The sequence below is a fragment of the Nomascus leucogenys genome, chromosome 12, assembly GCF_006542625.1.
Source record: "Nomascus leucogenys isolate Asia chromosome 12, Asia_NLE_v1, whole genome shotgun sequence".
In the NCBI taxonomy this organism is placed as follows: Eukaryota; Metazoa; Chordata; class Mammalia; order Primates; family Hylobatidae; genus Nomascus; species Nomascus leucogenys.
The window spans coordinates 10,120,819-10,142,808 of NC_044392.1; the positions used below are offsets into that span (position 1 = coordinate 10,120,819).

Below are 21,990 nucleotides of genomic sequence, written 5' to 3' on the forward strand. Positions count from 1 at the left end.
AGTAAATGAAAAGAACTTGAAGGGAATAAAATGAGGTGGATGTGATAGAGACTGAGAGCTATCTTAGTAAAGTTATGGACAGATACTCTTCAGAGGATATGTCTAAGCTAAGACTTTACAGATAAGAAAAAGTCGGCCATCTCATTTACTAAATAGTGCTTATAAAAGTGTTTTTATAAACTCTGATGCATACCACATGATAGTTACATTTATTATTAAAAAAGAAAAAAAGGTCCCTGCCCTGAAGGGACTTAAAAATGGCATTAAAGTACCTTGGCCCATAAAATAGGGGCACAAGAGGTCGCCTAGTTAAATGCATGAATCACCTTCTCTAATATTCATTCATTCAGCAAATATTTACTAAATACCTAGTATATGTTAAGCCTAGTTCTAGACACTGGTGATATATAGCAAAATACAATACAGCCAAAGTCTGCCCACATGGACCTTACATTCTAAGGGGAAAGAGAGACAATAAACAAACAAACAAACAAATATGTCAGCTGGTCCAGAGGGTAACAGAGACACCACATTAATTATACAATTCCTGGCTATTTTGAAATTTAAAAAAATAAAAGCAAGAGGTAAAGAAGGTGTGCTATTTTAGCCAGGGCAGTCAAAAAAGACATCCTGATAAGGTGATATAAAAGTTGAGATTTGGGCCGGGCGCAGTGGCTCACTCCTGTAATCCCAGCACTTTGGGAGGCCGAGGCGGGTGGATCACCTGAGGTCAGGAGTTCAAGACCAGCCTGGCCAACATGGTGAAACCTCATCTCTACTAAAAGAAATACAAAAATTAGCTGGGCATGGTGGCAGGCACCTATAATCTCAGCTACTCGGGAGGCTAAGGCAGGAGAACTGCTTGAACCCAGGAGGTGGAGGTTGCAATGAGCTGAGATCGCGCCACTGCACTCTAGCCTAGGTGACAGAGTGAGACTCCGTCTCAAAAAAAAAAAAAAAGGCTGAGATTTGAATGGTCCTTCCAGCCTCTGCTTAAATACTTCCAGTCATGGAACACTCATTATTTAGCTATTTAGCTATTACTCAACAGTACAAATGGACACACCACTCTTTATAGTCAGCCAACATCTGCCTTCTAACCTCTACTGGTCCTAGATATATCTCATCTCTATGTCCCAAATCCCTTGACTGCTCCTAATTTGACAGGCTGGCTACTCATGTCTGGCTACTGTTCTGGCCACATTCCTTTACAAGAACTCTACTTTGTTCAACCTAAATGTGAACCCAAATTCTTAAAAGCAATTAAGGATAATCAACGTCTTTAGATCAGAAATTCCACTCCACTACTACCGTATAAATAGTGTTCCATGTACCAAAATTTAAATAACAATATATTTGTTAAACGCCACTGATGGTAATTTAAGTGTCTTTATTTTTTTTGAGACGGGGTCTTGCTTTGAGTCAGTGTCAGGCTGGAGTACAGTGGTGTGAACACAGCTAATTGCAGCCTCGACCTCCTGGGCTCAAGCGATCCTCTCATCTCAGCCTCCCTAGTAGCTGGGACTACAGGTGTATGCTACCATGCCTAGCTAATTTTTGTATTTTTTGTAGAGACAGGGCTATGCCAAGTTGCCCAGGCTGTTCTTGAACTCCTGAGCTCAAGCGATCTACCTGCCTCGGCCTCCCAAAGTGCTGGGATTACAGGCATGAGCCACAGATTTGGGATTTGTCCTAAGGGTGGGATTAATGGACAAAGAGCATGCATAGTTTAGATTTTGATACAACATATATATTGCTGAAATATCCTCTAGAAAGAACATACTGATTGTTTTTCTTAGAGACAGGGTTTCCCTATGGTGCCCAGGCTAGTTGCAAACTCCTAGGCTTGTCATCTTCCTGCTTTGGACTCCCAAAGTGCTGGGATTACAAGCATAAATTCTTTTCTTTTTAGTAGAGACAAGGTCTCACTATATTGCCCACAATCAATTTCTATTCCTACCAAAAGTACACAGGTGTGTTTACCACATATTTGCTAAAACTGTGTTTTAACAATTTCCATAATTTTGACAAATCTTATCAGTGAAAAAATAAAATACCATTATAATTTTATTTGCAATTGTTTGATTACTAATAAAGATCTCTTTGGCTTATCAGCCAGTCTGTATTTTATTTAGCCATTTTTCTGCTGAGATATTCTTTTGTTTTCTCATAGATTCTAGGAGTTCTTTGTAGATTAAGGAAAAGTCACTAGAAGAATTTTTACTTAATAGAAATAAAGCATCTAGAGAAAGTGTTCTTTTCACTATACCACAGGTCCCTCTGAAAAGACACAGACTTTCAGGCAACAGAAAGAGAGGCTTAGATAAGGAAGAGAAATCAGAGGTGTTTTTGAAGGTCCAGGCAGATATCCTGATATGAGAAAGGTCTGGATTTGGGAGGCTTCACAGATGTAGAATCATAATATTCAAGCTACAAAGGACCTTAGTGTTTCCTAAAACTCATGGCTTTCTTGGTCCCATATCTTTGCCCACGTTACTCACACTCAGTGACTAAAGCTTAGCAAAAATTTTACATTTTCTGTCAGAAGGGTTTGCAGAAAAGGGCTGGACAAATTCTACCATTTCCCTGTCTCCTATAACATCCTGTTCACATCATATCACCATAATTATTTATGTAAGCTCTTTATGGATGGGGGCTTATATTCATTTTTAAAATCTTTACTGTTTAACACAGTGCCTGAAATTTAATAGAGGCTCAATATGAGTCTCTGAGTGAATGAAAAGAAGCACACAAGTAATATTCCTATTCTTTCTTGGACTAATAAAATAATACCTGGGATATAGTTCTGAAAACTATACTTTGAGAGAGAGCAAAACTGAGTTTAAATGATTACCTAGTGATGGTAAACAGACCCAAAACCATGTCACCCGAGGACCAGGTGAAGGAACATGAACAATTAGCATGAGTAAAAAAGTGAAGTCTCAGAGCCATTCCCCATCCATCCAACAAATATTTATAGTGTGTGTCAAAGCACTGTGCTGAGTGCTGGACATAAAACTGTGATCAAAATATCATCCTTAACCTCACAGAGCTTCAGTCTAGTGACAGACAGAGAATCTAGTGAGGGACAGAGACTAAACAGTCACCACTAAGATAATGTGATAAGTGCTACACTGGAGAGACAGAGGGTGCTACAGGAGCACCCAGAGTGCTTGTGGAAACTTTCCAAAGGAAGAAAGCTCTAGGCTTCTAAGCTAAAGTGTAAAAGGATAAGCAGGAGTCAAAGAAAAAGGAAACTCTTTTTGTTTGTTTCAGACAGAAAGAAAGGCACTATAAACGCCCAGACATGAGAAAAAGCAGTTCTAAACGCAGATCTTTTGGTATGGCTGCTGGGTGGAGTTTAAAGAAAAAGTAGTTTAGAAAAAAAGTTACAGATAAAGGCAGTGTTCAGTCATTAGCGAGCCAAATATAGTGTATTACTGAGAAGAGGAAGCCTTCAAGCGTTTGGGGTAAAGTCATTCTGGCTGTAGTGTAAAGAATGGGCAGGAGGGTGATAGGGCTGGAGGCAAAAAAGACTAGTTAGGAAGCTGTTTTAATAATCTAGGTGTGAGATTCAACTATGAAAGTGGCAGAGTGGCAATGAGAAGGCAGTCCCTAGAGCTTCTTTCTAAAAATCAGGGCCAGTAAGTGAAAAATGGCTAACCCTGTTTCATATAGCCAGAAAGTTAGAGGGATGACTAACAGAAATTACAAAAAGAAGCAAATTTTGGACCAATAAATATGTCTAAATATGAAATGAATTACCTGAGGAGGTTCTAAGTCCTCAACAACTTGAGGAGTTCAAGATAAGACATTTTATAAAAAATTCAAAATGTTGAATTTTAAATGCTGGGCAAGGGTAGATTATTTTATGGTCTTTTCCAACTCTGAGATTCCACAGATCTACTGAATTTTATTTCAGTTTGCTATTTGGAGCTGCTCCTTATGCTAGATGGTAAAAATGAAATATGCAGGATTAACTTACATCAGAGGATATGCCTATGCAACCAATGCTCTAGGAAAAATACACTTCCAAATTTTAACATCTTTTAGTAACTGATATACTCTATATTAAATTGCGTACCCACATTTCACAACTCCCCATCAACAATTTACAATATGCCTTAAGCTGTCACTGAGCTACAACTGTTATTATCATTCATATTAGCGACAAAACCAAAAACAACAGCAGCTATCACTGTCTTCCATTTGCCTGTACCATGCCAGACTATGTCCATTATCTCCTGTGTTCATTATAACCTGCAAAGTAGGTTTCATTCCCATTTTAAAGATGAGGAAATAGGCTTAGAAAGATTAAGTAATTTGCCTGAAGTCACAAAACTGGTAAGTGGGAATAGGAATTTGAACCAAGGCCTGTCTGACTCCTATGTCCATGTTTTTTCTACCACACATCAGTACCTTAAAAAGCTTGAGGAAAGTTTTAAAGAATAATAAAAAATAACTATCATTTATCAAGTGCCAGGCACCTTTACCTGCATTATTTCATTTCATTCATTTCTTCAGCTCACATTCATAGAATGCTTCACTTCAAAGAATGTCAGAAGATTTGACTTAGAGTAAAGTCTGAGTATAGCCGCTGAACAGAATGAAAATCATAATAATCCTCCAAAGTTGAAAAGTATTTGAGAGTTTTTAAGATGTTTTCACATCCATTAGCTCATGTAATCTTCTTTACAACCCTGTGAAGTAGGCAGAATGGGATTATTATCCCCATTTTACAAATAAGAAAACTAAGGATCAGAGTCACAAAGTTACTAAGTGGCAGAACTGGCTCTCAAAAAGCCTAGGAGTTCTGACTCCTAGTCTAGTGTTCTACTACTTCATGTTATCTTCTGTGTCATTGGGCAATGGAAAGTAATATGTTGCAGGAAAGAAAGGCAAGAGGAGGCAAATAGACAATGATAATAATAGAGCTAAATAAATATCAAGTTGTAACAAAATGTATCAAAATACTTGAACAAAAATTGATACAGATATCTGGATATCAAAATCTATGTAACATATAAAAGGATTTTAAAGGATTCTAAGATGTTAAGACTGATGTTTATGCAGGAACTCTGATTGAGAAGTATTAGAACCAGTTTTATTACTCAAATCTTAGTGCTGAAGTACACCAACCAGGGAGGAAAACCAAATGCAATTACTGGTCTGACTTCTTATTTGATAATATTTTAATATTTCAGTTTTTATTTGTGAATAAAGTTAGAAAATGTTTAGGTTTAGTTTCAGTTCAATTTATCTTACAAGTAATTTTTTTGGGGGAAAAATCCCACCAAACACTGATTTATGGATGGCAGGGGTTTGTTTTAGTTCTGGATTCAGTAAATTAAGATGGTACTTCCAGTTTGGTTCAGTTCCTGTTCTCCCCTATACCCTTGTAATTAACCACCTTCCCTCCCTTCTTGTTAGCTTAGTCTGTGGCCTACTGATAAGCAGGACTTGATGTGACAGCTGAGATGAAGTACATGGGATAATTAGGCAGACAAGAGCACAGGAGTCACTGGTTTCTGAGACAGAGACACATGGAATTCTTTTCTTAGTTGGTTAAAACTGGTTATAATCTAATCCCTGGTTTACCAATTCCCCTTATTTAACAGAAACACAAGAAAAATAGCTTACCTAGCTCCAGGATGTCAGCAGCTTCTAGTAAAGAAAAAAATGTTGGAGCGTAAGTTCCATACCAACATGATGGAAGGTGAAATTCTGGGGTAAAATAGGAAATTGAGCATCTGCCTAGTTCAGTTATCTTATCCTAAAAGACACTGAGATTCTTAGTAGTCATTGTGGAAGCACACCACCCAATTTTGCCTATTCCCAAGCCTACAAACTATAGAAAACCAGAGAGGCTAAGCAACTGTGCCTAAAACTATGAAGCTAATTTGGGATTACCTATACTCAGAATCTAGGTTTCCTATTTCCAGCTAAAACAAAGTATATTGCTTATGACCAATACCTCTGTAAACTGCAATATTTGCTTCTGATATAACAAGTGAGTTATTTGTAAACTCAGACCTCTAACAACAAAGGTTTTATGGGAGAAGATGCCGAGTAAAATTTTTCCACACCAAACGGAGTTTTTTCCCCCTTACCTTGATATTGGGATGCAGACTCTGATAGGTGACCATATTTGTGTTTTCTAACATCACTCCAGTCTATCACTGCAGGGGGAGAGAAAAATAGTCATGTGGAAAGAAAATATAAGATTAAATACTTTTCCAATTTGGCAGTATGTATTAACAGTTTTTAATAAAGTAATCCACTTCTGAGATTCTATGCTAAGGAAAAATACTCCAAAATACAAGAAAAAGGTTTTATGTAAAAAGCCTTGGCATTGTTTATAACAACAAAAAAAGGAACACCTAAATGTTCAAAATAGAAGACTGATTAAGATTTGATAATACAAACACTTGACAAAGTATTTTGAAGCTGTTAAATTTTTAAAAGGCTAAAGAACAAATGGGAAAATGTTTATGTTATGTTATTAGGTAAAATATGGGAACAAAAATTATATTCATGGAATGATCATAACTATTTAAAACACTAAAAACAAACAGCACCCCAGTTACGGGCTCAACTATATCCTCCAAAACTTCATGCTAAGGTCCCCACTCTGCAGTACCGCAGAATGTAACTGTATTTGTGATGGCAGCGGTGGGCCATCTGGAACAGCTGCTGTCATCATGCCGGCGGCAGCAGGGAGGCACAGCTGGGAATGCATGCTCCACGGAGCCGGTAGGAGCCTGGGAGCAGGCAGGAGTCCCGCCATTCTGGGTGCAGCTGCAGCCACCCAAACCGAGGCTGCAAACCCAGACCTCCTGCTCCATGGAACAGGCAGGAGCCATGCCGTGACGGGCACAGCTGCTGCCACCCAAATGAAGCTGCAGACCCAGGTACCCCTGCACTCTTGGGGGTCCAGCCAGGACCCCTCTGCCCTCCCAGGATCAGAAGTGCCTGTTCCCCCTGCCTGGCTTCTCCCTGCTGTTGGCAGCTGCTCTGATCTTGGAGCAAAGTCAGGGTGGATTCTGGATGCTATGAATGGCAGCAGGAGGCAGATAGGTTCCTAAGCAGAAAAGGGCAGATCCCTGGTGAGGCCCACCTTCAGGCCAGGGAGGGCCTGAAGGCTGGGGGCTGAACTGCCAGTCCCGCAGACTGGAGTGGGGACTTGTGCCTTTTCCAGGGCTGCCTATGGCCACCCATAGACCAATGGGCACACACTTCCTCCCCTCTGAGGTCCATAAAAGCCCCAGGATCAGCCAGAGCAGAGCAGAGGACGAAGAGATGACTGAACAATCTACCTGGAGAAAGAAGCCACCCATTCTAGGGCGTCCTCTTTGCTGAGAGCTGCAGAGATGACGTGACAATCTGCCTGCAGAGAGGAGTCAACCACTCTAGGGCCTCCTCTCTGCAGAGCACTGCAGATGATGGGATGACCAGCTGCAGAGAGGAGCCACCCTCTCTGCTGAGAAGTGAGTGAACACTTGTTGGGAAAACCTACCTGCAGAAAGGAGCTATCCTTCCTGCTAGGGGCTGAACACTCATTGGGACTGACACCCTGGCACTGTGAGTCTTCTCTGAGCTGTTCTATTGCTCAATACAGCTCCTCTTCATCTTGCTCACCCACTTGTCTGCGTACCTCATTCTTCCTGGCTGCAGGACAAGAACTCGGGATCTGCTGAACGGCATGGCTAAAAGAGTTGCTGTAACACCAAAAGGGCTGAAATATACCCCCTGCTTGCTGCAGTTTGGGCAAAGAGAAGGAGGGAAGAGCTGCAGCCCTTTGGGGAGCCCAGACCTGGGAGCTTCCGGAGTCAGGGCTGTGACTCCCTCTTTCGGGCCCTGTGGTTCCTCCAAGCTTTTGGGCACTACTGCATTCTTTGGTGCCAGCCAGGGAAGCTGCTTGTGGTGCGCCTGGTCCAGCTGCAGCCTCACAGAGAGCTGGCACCCATGCTGGCACCTGGAGCTGCCCACCTTGTGGCAGGAGCTGGTGTGTCTGACTGCGCAGTAGATGGACCCCCAAGCTCATTCACACACATTCCTCACCACTCCATGCCTAACTCCAGTCTCTCTTGGAGGCGTGAGATCCAGGCTGATAGCGTGAGCAGCCTGCCAGGCCAAGTGAGTGGAACGAGCCCAGTGGGCCCAAGCAAAACTCAGGCAAAGGCACTACTGGACACAGTTTTCCGGCCAGAAAAGCAACACCCCTAGGATCCCACAATATTTGGAGAAAGGGTCTTCAAAGAGATGATTAAGTTAAAATGAGGTCACTAAGGTGGTCGCTAATTCAGCATGACTGGTGTTATCATAAGAAGAGAAAGTTTGGACACAGGTACAGAGAAAAGAACATGTAATGAACAGAGGGAGAAGCCTCAGAAGCTAAGGAGTGAGGCCTCAGAAGAAAGAAATCAACCTTGCCAATGCTTTGATCTTAGACTTCTAGCCTTCAGAATTGTGAGGAAATAAATTTCTGTTGTTTAAGCCACCTAGTCCATGATATTTGTTACAGCAGCCCTGTAACTTAAACAACTGTGGAAATTATCATTAGAAAAAAAACATGTAAGTAAACACAGCAAATATAAACAACTGGTTATCTTTGGGTGGTAATACTGGGTTCCCTGACACTGTACCCACTTTCTATTTTATAATCTTATATATTTTCAAATTTTCCATAAAGAGGATACATTACTCATATAAGGAGAATATATTTTCCTTGGTTGAAAATTTAGATTCATCTACTGACCCTACTACTTTCTCACCATCAATCACCTATCACGTCTTTACTTAATTTCTTGCCCAGCTCAGACTCCATGGTCCTTCATTAACATCATTCTCTGGCAAACACTCTTAATTCCTCCTTCCCATCTCTTTTTTGTCAAACGTACCTACTAAAGGCTCAATCCTAAATCTCGTTAAATCACGTATCAACCTATACTGTGCCTACCCCAGCAGCTCACTAGTGCTGAAGAAAAACATATGCAAGCTTATTGGCCTCATTTTAAACTCATAGCTATAATTCTCAAATGCCACTTTACACCGCCCAGAAATCATACCACATTTCTACACTATGTTTACTTTTCCATTTTCTAAAAAAAAAAAAAATTGTATCTTTCTCTCTCTCCTCAAACTCCAAATATACTCTCCCCAGCTTCACTCTTACGGGATGACTTTAATTCAGGATTCATTGAGAAAACAGAAATAAGGGTAAGACCCTTCCACTCATTTCATGATGGTAGAGACTTGATCTTGTTCAGTGGTGAATCCCCAGTATGTAGTATAGTAACAGGTGCTCACTAAATGTTTGGTGAATAAATTACCTATTCATTCATGATTTTTTCTGACTTCTCTCCTGTTACTGTGGATGAAGTGTCTCTGTTTTTATCAAAAGCCAACCCTCCATTTTAGCTGCAGGTCCCAGAGTCTCTCATCCTCTCAAAAACCTTGCAAGTATCCCCTTTATTTTTTTTGTTTTGCTTTTATTTATAATTGGCCAACAAAAATTTTACGTATTTATGGGGTGTAAAGTGATGTTTCAATATACGTACACATTGTGGAATGATCAAACCAGAGTACAGCAATTAGTATATCCATTACTTCAAATATTTATAATTTCTTTGTGGTAAGAACATTTAAAATTCTCTCTTTAGCTATTCTGAAATATATAATACATTATTATTAACTACAGTCAACATGCTCTGCAATAGAACACCAGAACTACTCCTCCTATCTAACTATAACTTTCCACCTGTTGACCAATGTATCCCTTTTTTCTATACTCACCCCTCCCCTCCCAGCCTCTGGTTATCACCATTCTACTCTCTACTTCTCTGTAAGTTAGACTTTGTTTAGATTCTACATGTGAGATTATATGGTATTTGTCATTCTGTACCTGACTTCAACATTACATCCTCTAGGTTCATCCACGTTGTCAAAAATGACAGAATTTCCTATTTTTTAAGGCAGAATGTATTCAATTGTGTATATATACCACATTTCTAAATCCATTCATATATTGATGGACACTTAAGTTATTCCCATATCTTGGCTACTGTGAATAGTGCTGCAATGAATACGGGCATGCAGATGAAGCTATCCCTTCAACATACTGATTTCATTTCCTTTGGGGATATAGCCAGTAGTGGGATTGATGCATCATCATATGGTAATTCTATTTTCAGTGTTTTGAGGAACCTCCATCCTGTTTTTCAAAATGGCTGTACTCATTTGTGATATCCATAACAGTGTATAACGGTTCCTTTTTCTTGTAATCCTTGCCAACATTTATCTTTCATCTTTTTGATAATAGCCAACCTAACAGATGTTGGCTATAGGGTATCTCACTGTGGTTTTCATTTGCATTTCTCTGATGATTAGAGATGCTGGACTTTTTTCATATATCTGTGGCCTATTTATATGTTTTCTTTTGAAAAATGTCTATTCAAGTCCTTTGCTTATTTTTAACAGGGCTGTTTTCTTGTTACTGAGTAGTTTGAGTTCCTAGTATACTTTGGATATTAGTCCCTTCTCCAGTGTATGATTTGCAAATATTTTCTCCCAATCTGTGTGTTGTCTCTTTACTTCATTAATTGTTTCCTTTTCTATGCAGTAGCTTTTCACTTTAATGCAATTCCATTTGTCTATTTTTGCTTTTATTGCTTATGCTTTTGGGTTCGTATCAAAGAAATCTCTGTCCAGACCTCTAGCAGTTTTATAGTTTCAGTTTCATAGTTTCAAGTCTTTAATCCATTTTGAGTTGATTCTTGTATGAGGGGTGAAATAAAGATCCACTTTCATTCTTCTATATGTGGATATCCAGTTTTCCCAATACCACCTTTTGAACAGATTGTCCTTTCCTCAATGTGTGTTCCTGTAAAAAGCAATTGACTGTAATGCATGGGTTTATTTCTGGGCTCTCTGTCCTATTTCATTGGGAGATTTGTCTGTTTTTATGCCAGCACCATGCTTTTTTGATTGCTATAGCTTTGTAATAAATTTTGCAATACAGTAGTGTGATGTCTCCAGCTTTGCTCTTTTTGGTCAAGATTGTTTGGCTATTTGGGATCTTTTGTGGCTCCACACATGAATTTTAGCATTGTTTTTTCTACTTCTGTGAAGAATGACATTAGAATTCTGATGGCAGTTGCATTAAATCTGTAGATTTCTTCTGGTGGTATAAATACTTTCACAATATTAAATTCTTCCCATCCATAAACACTGGGTATCTTTCCACTTATTTGTGATATCCTTAATTTCCTTCATCAGTGTCTTACAGTTCTCAGTGTATAGATCTTTCACTTCCTTCGTTAAAGTTACTTCTAAGTATTTTACTTAGAAGTAAGTGGTATTGTAAATGGGATTGTTTTCTTAATTTCTTTTTCAGAAAGTTCACTGTTAGTGTCTAGAAATGCTACTGACTTTTGTAAGTTGATTTTATATCCTGCAACTTTCCTGGATTTGTCTAATTCAAATGGTGTTTTGGTACAGTCTTTGAGATTTTCAGTATGTAAGATCATGTTGTCAGCAAACAGAGACAATTTCATTTCACCCTTTCCTATTTGGATGCCTTTTATTTCTTTTTCTTGCCTAATTGCTCAGGCTAGGACTTCTGGTACTATGTTGAACAGAAGTGGTAAGAGTGGGCATCCTTGTCTTGTTCTAGATCTTATAGGAAAAGCCTTCAACTTCTTACCACTGAGTACAATGCTAGCTGTGAGCTCGTCATATATGGCCTTTATTGTGTTGAGGAACATTCCTTCTATATCTAATATATTGAGAGTTTTCATCATGAAAGGATGTTGAATTTTGTCAAATGCATTTTCTCCATCTATTCAGATGATCATGTGATTTTTGTCCTTCATTCTGTTATATGGTGAATCACATTTATTCATTTACATCACATCCCAAGGGCAAATCCCACTTAATCATGGTGAATGATCCTTTTAATATACTACTGAATATGGTTTCTTAGTATTTTGTTGAAGATTTTTGCATCCATGTTCATCAGTGAGATTGGTCTGCAGTCTTCTTTTTCCTCTTACCATTCAGATGAAGGGAGATGTAGTCTTCTTCTCTTGTCGTATCTTCGTCTGGCTTTGGTATCAAGGTACTGCTAGCCTCATAAAATAAATTTTGAAGAATTCCCTCCTCTTCAACTTTCTGGAAGAGTTTGAGAAGGACTGGTATTGGTTCTTCTTTAAGTGTCTGGTACAATTCGGCTATGATGCCATTAGGTCCTAGGCTTTACTTTGATTGGAGACTTTCAATTACTGATTGAATCTCATTACTCATAATTGGACTATTCAGATTTCCAACTGCTTTGTGATTCAGTCTTGGTAAGCTACATATTTCTAGCAATGTATTCATTTCTTCTGGTTGTCCAATTTGTTGGCTTATAACTGTTCATAGTAGTCTTTCATGATCCTTTGTATTTTTTTTTATTATTATACTTTAGGTTTTAGGGTACATGGGCACAATGTGCAGGTTTGTTACATATGTATCCATGTGCCATGTTGTTTTGCTGCACCCATTAATCCTTTGTATTTCTATGTTGTCAGTTGTAATATCTCTTCTTTCAGTGAGTTTTATACTTTCATATGTTTTCACATTACTGATTAACGTTCTCTTCCGAATTCCCTTTAGCATTTCTTGTAAGGCTGGTCTAGTGGGGATAAATTCTGTTTTTATTTGAGAAAGTCTTGATCATCCCTTTGTTTTTGAAAGACAGGATTGCTGGGTACAGTATGCTTTGCTGGCAGTGTTTTTTTTTCCCCCCTTTCAGGGTTTTGAATATATCATCCTACTCTCTTCTGATCTGCAAGGTTTCTGCTGTGAAATCCACTGCTGGCCTTAGGGTGGTTCCCTTACATATGACAATTCACTTTTCCCTTGCTGCCTTCAACTCTCTCTAACTTAGAATTTGATTATAACTTGCCTTGGTGTGGATCTTTTTGGGTTCATCTTATTTGGTGTTCTTTGGGCTTCCTGGATCTGGCTTTCTATCTCCTTCCCCAGGCTTTGGAAGTTTTCTGACATAATTTCTTTGAATATATTTTATTTCTTCTTTTTCTGACGTATCAATAATGCATTTGTTGTCCACTTGATGGTGTCCCACAGGTCTCATAAACTATCTTTAAACTATCCTTTTCATTCTTTTTTCTTTTTGCTCAGATTGGACTTTTTTCAGTGACCTTTGATTTCATCAATCCTTCTACTTCATCGAATCTGCTGTTGAATACCTCCATCGAATTTTTTTAGTTCAGTTACAGTATTTTTCACATCTTTGATATCTATTTGGTACTATTTTATGCTTTCTATCTCTTTGTCAAAGTTCTTAGTTTGTTCTTTCATTGCTCTTTTGACTTCAGTGAACATCTTTATAACCATTGTCTTAGATTCTCTGTCAGGTTAAATCACATATCTCTATTTCACTTGTGGAGATTTGTTGTTTTTTTTTTTTTTGGAATAGACTCTCTGTTCTTTGATTTTTGTGTTAGCTTCTATGCATTAAATAAGAATATAACCTCTCCCAGACTTGTCAGACTGGCCTCATGTAGGAGAAGGATCTCACCAATCCATCCACCCAAAAATTTTAAGGTGCTCTCTAATCTCTGTGTTTATTCAGACTGCTGTCTCTTTTTTGATGGTCCCCTTGAGCTTAGGATGTACCACATTCCGTCAATACCCCCACAATACCATAGAATACGAGCCAGAATCTCTAGATGTAGCTGGAGATGTTGAGGTGCTGAATGGGTTTTCCATTTCCTTCTATCTTCATAGCTGAGCCTGAGCATTTATGTCCCACTCTCTCTGCACTAAGCTAAGGAGAAGATCTATGGCAAAAACCTTTACTCACATTCAGGTTGCACCCTCTGATCTTGAGGAGAAGCTCGTAGAAGTGGTCCTACTTTAAGTCCACCTTTTTGTTTGCTGTGGTCTAAGGCTACTCATGAATGCAAAGCTCCACTGACTCCCAAAGCTTGTCCCTTGGGTGGAAGTTATAGAAGTTGTGGCACTTGAGGCATGACCAAACTCCTTCCAGGAAGAATGAGTAGCCTTGGATTTATCACTGAGATTAGCTAGAGGGCTACTGTTTGTTTTCCCATCAGCTCCCGAACGCAAGTTCCTTAGAAGCCAGGCTGTCAAGTAGCTGCTGGAAGTGTGTGCTATAAGCCCCTTCTGGAGAACAAATGGGACCTACATGTTCCTACTTCCTTTCTGCACTGCTCATAGGAGGTATAACCTCTGAAGGTATTTGTATACCTCTTTAAAGCCACCCCATTGTTCTGTGATCTAGAAAAACTCATCTATGCCTAGTTCCCTTGGCTCCCAGAGCTAAGATGTTTAGGATATAATCCTTTGGGAGACAGCTATAAAAGTTGGGACACTCGTTGTGTGGACATATGCCTATCTGGGTGGTGTCAGGTTAATATTTGTCTACCCCTTTAATTCCTCAATGCAAGTTAGTCGGAAGCCAGGCTGGCAAGTAGTCACCAGAAGAGTATGTCATAAATCCCTTCTGGGGAAAAACAGGGGGCTACACTTTAAGCTCCTTCTCTGCACTTCTCCTGGGGAATAAAGTCCAGGGATGTGCTTCTGTACCCATATAAATCTGCTGCTTTTTTCCTGCAGAGGTCTAGAGATCTGCATAGGCCAATCCCTTCTTCTCCCAGAGCTGAGAGGTTTAGGATGTAGACCCTTGGTGGAAGCTGTGAAAGCTGAGGTACTCAATGTGTGGACAAACTCTTCCCAGGCTGGTGGCAGGTTAATATTTGACTGCCACTAAACTCCACCAATGTAAGTTAGTTAGAAGCCAAACAACCAAGAAGCTGCTGGAATAGTGTGTCATAAACTCCTTCTGGGGGCAAACAGGGAGCTTCATTTCTTAAGTCCCTTCTATGTATTGCTCCTGGGGGATGAAAGCTCTGAAGTGTTTAAATGCCCATATCTAACTGCGGCTTTTTTCCTGTGGTCTAGAAAGACTTGCATTGTCTAATCCCCTCTGCTCCCAGAGTTGGTGAATTAAGAGCCAGACCATGAAGAATCTTAAGTTAGGATGCTATATGTGGAGTTAAAACCCTCCTCTCCACGGGGAGAAGTTGGATGCTAGGGCTTCCCCTCCCAATTTTATGGCACAATGCCCAGGGTGGGGTCTGGCCCTAGCGTGCTTCAGTTTTTCCTACCCATTCGATGAGGATGTTTCCTCAAGTTGCCCCATGGGTAGGAATCTTTCAACTAGTCTCTGACTTTCTCTGAGAGAGAACTGATCCATGAATAGATATTTATTTGGTGCATCCATGGGTGGAGGGAGAGTCAGGAGTTTCCTATTCTGCCACATTGCTGACCCTACTATCAAGTACCTCCTTTCTAATAGATCATTTGCACCAGCATTCTTACTACTCTATTATTTCCTATCAATGAAAACCTAAAATAAACAAACAAAACCTCATACCCTTCTCTTAATCCCACACATATCCCTCCTATTATATCCCTGTATTTCTTTGCTCTCCTTCACAGGAAAACTTAAGAGTTATCTGCAGTTATTGCCTCTTCACTACCTCACAGTTATTGCCTCCTCACTACCCCATATTATCTCCTCATTCAAATAGGGTGTGTCTGCTCACCACTCCATTAAGATCACTTCCAAATTCACATTTCCAGAACTGGATTCTTAGAATCCCACATACATTCACATAAACAACTACCTGTAGGCCATTTCTACATGGTTATCAATCAGATATTAAAAACTTAGCATGACCAAAACAGAAGGCCATCCTCTGTCATCTTGTTACTTTTTGTCTTCCCCAACCCAGTAAATGGCACCTCCATCACTTATTTGCATAGAAATTATGCATAAGTTCAGCAGCACGGACTTCCACTTACCAAGGCCAATCTGGCGATGGCCACTGCTGAGTGCCCAATCTGCCAGTAGCAGAGATCAACATTGAGCCCCTGATATGGCACTATTTCCCAGGGTGATCAGCCAGCTACCCAGTGGCGGGCTGATTACAATGGACTGCTTCCTTCATAGAAGGGACAGCATTTTGTCCAGCTGGAACAGACATTTACTCTGGATATTGATTTGCCTTCCCTGCATGCAATTCTACTGTCAAAACTACCAACTGCAGACTCACAAAATCCCTTATCCACCATTACAGACAGCACTGCTTCTGACCAAGAAGCCACACAAAGAAGTGTGGCAATAAGCTTATGCTCATGGAATTAATGATCTTAACATGCATCATCCTGAAGCAGCTGGCTTGACAGAACTATGGAATGGCCTTGTGGTAAAACCCCGTCTCTACTAAAAATTAAAAAAAAAAAAAAATGATGCAGTTACAGTGCCAGCTAGGTGACAGTACTTTTACTGTTATCCAACAGCTGTATAATATACATTCTTTTCATCAGCACATGGAGCATTCTCCAAATTAGACCATAAGTAAATCTCACCAAATTTAAGAGAACTGAAATCATATCAAGTATCATTTCAGACCACAATGGAATAAAAATAGAAACCAATAACAAGAGGAACTTTCAAAACTGTAGAAAAAGAAAGAAATTAAACATGTTCCTAAATAACCAATGGGTCAATGAAGAAATTAAGGAGAAAATTTTAAAGTTTCTTGAAACAAATGAAAATAGAAACATAACATACCCAAACCTATGGGATACAGCAAAAGCAGTATTAAGAGGAAAGATGGCTGGGCACGGTGGCTCACGCCTGTAATTCCAGCACTTTGGGAGGGTGAGACAGAAGTATCACTTGAGCCCAGGACTTCAAGACCAACCTGGGCAACATGGCAAGACCCCATCTCTATAAAAAATACAAAAAGTTAGCCAGGATGGTGGCACATGCCTGTGGTCCCAACTACTTGGGAGGCTGAGGTGGGAGGATCTTTTGAGAGGTTAAGGCTGCAGTGAGCCATGTTCATACCACTGCACTCCAGCCTGGGCAACAGAGCAAGACTCCATCTCAAAAAAAAAAAAAAAAAAAAGAAAGCTCTACCAAAAAATTCTTAGAACTGATCAACAAATTCAGGAAAGCTGCAGGACACAAAATCAACATATAAAAATCAGTAGCACTGAACCAACAATGAACTAGTAAAAAAGAAATCAAGAAAGCAATCTCATTTACAATAGCTATAAAAAAATACCTATGAATAAATTTATCCAAGGAGGTGAAAGATCTCTACAAGGGAAACTACAGGACATTGATGAAAGAAATGGAAGAGGACAAAAAAATAGAAAGATACCTCATGTTCATGGATTGGAAGGCTTAATATTGTTAAAATGACCATACTACCAAAAGTCGTCTATAGATTCAATGCAATCCCTATCAAAACACCAATGACATTCTTCACAAAAATAGAAAAAAAAACCCTAAAATTTGTATGGAACCACAAAAGTCTCTGAATAGCCAAAGCAAACCTGAGCAAAAAAGAACAAAGCTGGATGCCTCCAGCTTTTGCGTTTGAAATCACACTACTGGATTTCAAAATATACTACAAAGATAAGGTAAACAAAACACCACAGTATTGGCATAAGAACACACCTATATACCAGTGGAACCCAGAATAGAGAACCCAGAAATAAATCCATGTATTTACAGCCAACTGATTTTTGAGAAAGGCATCAAGAACATTCACTGGGGAAGGGACAGTATCCTCAATAAATAGTGCTGGGAAAACTGGATATCTATATGCAGAAAAATAAAACTAGACCCCTATCTCTCATCATGTATAAAAATCAACTTAGAACAGATCAAGACTTAAATGAAGGCCTGAAACTATAAAACTACTAGAAAAAAAACGTAGGAGAAATGCTTCAAGACATTGATCTGGGCAAAGATTTTATGGAGAAGACCTCAAAAGCATAGGCAACAAAAACAAAATTACACAATTAGACATCATGAGATTATATCAAACTAAAAAGCTTCTGCACAGCAAAGGAAACAATCAACAGAGGGAAAAGAGTACAGAATGGGAGAAATATATGTAAACTATTCATCCAACAAGGGATTAATATCCAGAACATGCAGGGAGCTCAAACAACAGCAAAAACCAAAAAACTCCCCCCCAAAACACAAAACAACAAATAATCTGATTTAAAAATAAACAAATGAGCTGAATAGGTATCTCTCGAAGACACAGAAATGGCTAACAGGTATATGAAAAAATGCTCAGCATCACTAATCATCAGGGAAATGCAAATCAAAACCACAATGAGATATCATCTTACCCTAGTTACAGTGGCTACTACTAAAAAGACAAAAATAAATGCTGACAAAAATGTGGAGAAAGGGGAACTCTTATTCACTGTTGGTGGTATTGTAAATTAGTACAGCTATTATGGAAAACAGGATGAAGGTTCCTCAAAAATCTGAAAAGAATACTACCATATGATCTAGCAATTCCAGTACTGGGTACATATCCACAGGAAAGGAAATCAGTATGTCGAACAGTTATCTGCACTCCCATGTTTATTGCAGCACTATTCATAATAGTCAAGATATGGGATCAACCAAAGTGTCCATCATTAGATAAATAAAGTAAATATGGTATATATAAACAATGGGATACTATTTAGCTATAAAAAGAATGAAATTCTGTAATTTGTGGCAACATGGATTAGCTTGTAGAACATCAGGTTAATGAAATAAGCCAGGCACAGAAAGAAATACCACGTTTTCAGTCATATGTGGAAGCTAAAAAAGCCAACCTCATAGTAGACAGAATAGTGGTTACTAAAGGGAAAGAAGGGGAGGTAGGGGGACAAACATAAAAGTACAGCTAAATAAAAGAAATAAGTTATAGTGTTCTATAGCACTATAGAGTGACTATAATTAATGAGAACTTATTATGTATTTTCAAATAGCAAGAAGAGCATATTTCTGAATGCTCCCAACACAAATAAATGATAAATGTTTGAAGAGATTGATATACTAATTACCAATTCGATCATTACACACTGTGTACATGTATTGAAATATCACACTGTACCCAATAAATATGTACAATTATGTTTCAATTAAAAAACAATAAAAGACAAAACCAAAAAAGTCTCCAATTTTTTTTTTTTTTTTTTAAACTGCCACCGAGCTACTCTGGGCTCCTCATGCCTCTGAGTCAACAGGTAAGGAGGGAGTTGTGGTGTTGCTGGCTGAGGTGATTCATCTGGACTATCAAGGAGAAACTGAACTACTACTCCACAATGGAAGAATTGAAGAGTAGGTCTAGAGTACAGGAGATACCTTAGGGTGTTTCTCAGTATCACTCCACGTTGTGATTAGGGCCAATGGATAACTACAAAAACGCAATCCAGGCAGAACTACAAATGGGCCAAACCTTTGGATCACTCTGACGGGTAAAGAATGAGGTTCTTGCAGAAGGCAAATAAATAAATAAATAAATAAATACTGAATAGATAAGTTATAAATACCAGCAATAACCATGTGACCAGTTACAGAAACAAGAACTGTAATTGTTCTAAGTTTTTTCTCTTTATTTCATTATGCATGTTGGTGTGTATATATACATATAGTAAGCAAATATCTTTGCTTTCTTTCCTATCTTATTTTCTTATCATGTAACAAAAGTTGTATTGACTTTATATCAATATTTAAGTATTGTTAATTTTACATCATAATATTTAAGTTACAGGCTATCAGGAGAAGAGTAAACATCACTGAAGAACTTCACTCTCCTGGGGAAGGGGCTAGTGTGTTTTCGGTTGTATGCAGGATAGCTGTTTATGTTAGGTAGAATAATGACCTTGTTACTGTCTTCATTTGGAGATCAAATATGGCATAAAGAAATACATGTGGATGCCGAGTTGAAAAGGAGTACTTGTGATGGTTAACTTTATGTGTCAACTTAACTGGGCTAAGGGATGCCCAGATAGCTGGTAAACATTATTTCTGAGTGTATCTGTGGTGGTATTTATTGAAGAGATTAACATTTGAATCAGTAGACTGAGTAAAGATTGCCCTCACCAATGTGTGTGGGCATTATCCAATCCACTGAGGGTCCAAATAGCACAAAAAGGTGAAGGAAGAGTGAATTCTCTCATTTCTTGAGCTAGGACATCCATCTTCTCCTGCCCTTGGACACGGGAGCTCCTAGTTCTTGAGCCTCCAGTGCCCTCTGCCTTCACCACTGGTTTTCAGGTCTTTGGCACTGAAGGAGGAGTTACACCATCGGCTCCCTGATTCTCAGGTCTTGGGACTCAGACTAAATTATGGCACCAGCTTACAGATAGTATATCATGGGATTTCTCAGCCTCTATAATCCTGTGAGCCAATTCCCACAATAAATCTCTCTCTTTACCTACCTACACAGCTCCCATTGTTTCTGTTTTGGGGGAGAGCCCTAGTACTAGGTCAGAGTATTTTAAAACATAAAACAGATAAGGTCATTTCTCTCCTGAAGGACCTCCAATAGCTTCATACTCAGTTAAGGGTGCTTGACAAAGCCATGCAGGATTGGACTCATGCCACCTCTCTAATCTTATCTGTTATGACTTCTCCATTTTCTACTACATTGCAGCAACATTGGCCAGTGTCCCACTCCAAGTGTTTGCCTTCACTCCTGGTTTTTACATCCCCTGTCTTTCTAGTAGCCTGCTATGCCTGTTTTCCTCTGAATCATCAATAAAGATTAAAAACTAGATTAGGCTTTAAAATTACTGACAAATATATTAGGGGATCATGATTAAATTTATGTTAAAAAATTTGCATAATTAGAAAACATATATTCTTAAAAATTAAATATACAATATATATTCCATTTATATACAAGTTTTTAGTACTATACTGCTTAAGTAAAGATGAGCTACCAGTATACACAAAATTGGTTCAAGGAAGCCACAACAAATAGAAACCAGGCTGAAAGATCATCAGTAAAACAACATTCAAAAGCAACCAATGCAATTTAGAAAAATTAGTCTAGCCTGGGCAACAGAGTGAGACTTGTCTCAAAAAAAACAAAAAAGAAAGAAAGAAAGAGGAGAAAAGAGGAAGTATTCCAGTAAAGAAAACAAAATCCGGGGGGGGGTGGCGCCAAGATGGCCGAATAGGAACAGCTCCAGTCTACAGCTCCCAGCGTGAGCGATGCAGAAGACTGATGATTTCTGCATTTCCAACTGAGGTACCAGGTTCATCTCACTGGGGAGTGTTGGAAAGTGCGTGCAGGACAGTGGCTGCAGCGCACCGAGCGTGAGCCGAAGCAAGGCGAGGTGTCGCCTCACCTGGGAAGCACAAGGGGTCAGGGAATTCTCTTTCCTAGTCAAAGAAAGGGGTGACAGATGGCACCTGGGAAATCGGGTCACTCTCACCCTTATACTGCGCTTTTCCAACGGTCTTAGCAAATGGCACACCAGGAGATTATATCCCACACCTGGCTCAGAGGGTCCTACGCCCACGGAGCCTTGCTCATTGCTAGCACAGCAGTCTGAGATCAAACTGCAAGGTGGCAGTGAGGCTAGGGGAGGGGAGCCCGCCATTGCTGAGGCTTCAGTAGGTAAACAAAGTGGCCGGGAAGCTCGAACTGGGTGGAGCCCACTGCAGCTCAAGAAGGCCTGCCTACCTCTGTAGACTCCACCTCTCGGGGCAGGACATAGCCAAAAAAAAGAGAGCAGAATCCTCTGCAGACTTAAATGTCTATCTGACAGCTTTGAAGAGAGTAGTGGTTCTCCTAGCACACAGCTGGAGATCTGAGAATGGACAGACTGCCTCCTCGAGTGGGTCCCTGACCCCCAAGTAGCCTAACTGGGAGGCACCCCCCAGTAGGAGCAGACTGACACCTCACACGGCCGGGTACTCCTCTGAGACAAAACTTCCAGAGGAACGATCAGGCAGCAACATTTGCTGTTCACCAATATCTGCTGTTCTGCAGCCTCCACTGCTGATACCCAGGCAAACAGCATCTGGAGTGAACCTCCAGCAAACTCCAACAGATCTGCAGCTGAGGGTCCTGACTGTTA

The 21,990-nt window shown here is 39.6% G+C and overlaps 1 protein-coding gene across 18 annotated transcripts in view; it reads right to left on the reverse strand.

Moving 5' to 3' along the window:
• The window catches only part of SCMH1 (Scm polycomb group protein homolog 1), a 207,393-nt gene that overhangs the window by 119,532 nt on the left and 65,871 nt on the right, over positions 1–21,990 (reverse strand). For 10 of the 18 annotated variants that reach the window (XR_004032568.1, XM_030823588.1, XM_030823582.1 and 7 more), the window contains 2 exons: positions 6,111–6,179; positions 5,641–5,664 (listed from right to left, as the gene is read on the reverse strand). Coding sequence is in view for 10 of the 18 variants with exons in the window: in XM_030823582.1 (XP_030679442.1) it covers positions 5,641–5,664; positions 6,111–6,179 (93 nt within the window). In the remaining 8 variants the exon portion in view is untranslated. Of the gene's footprint in view, positions 1–4,493; positions 4,701–5,640; positions 5,665–6,110; positions 6,180–21,990 lie in introns of those variants that run through there. The other 8 variants (XM_030823586.1, XM_030823587.1, XM_030823583.1 and 5 more) reach the window with 3 other exon arrangements.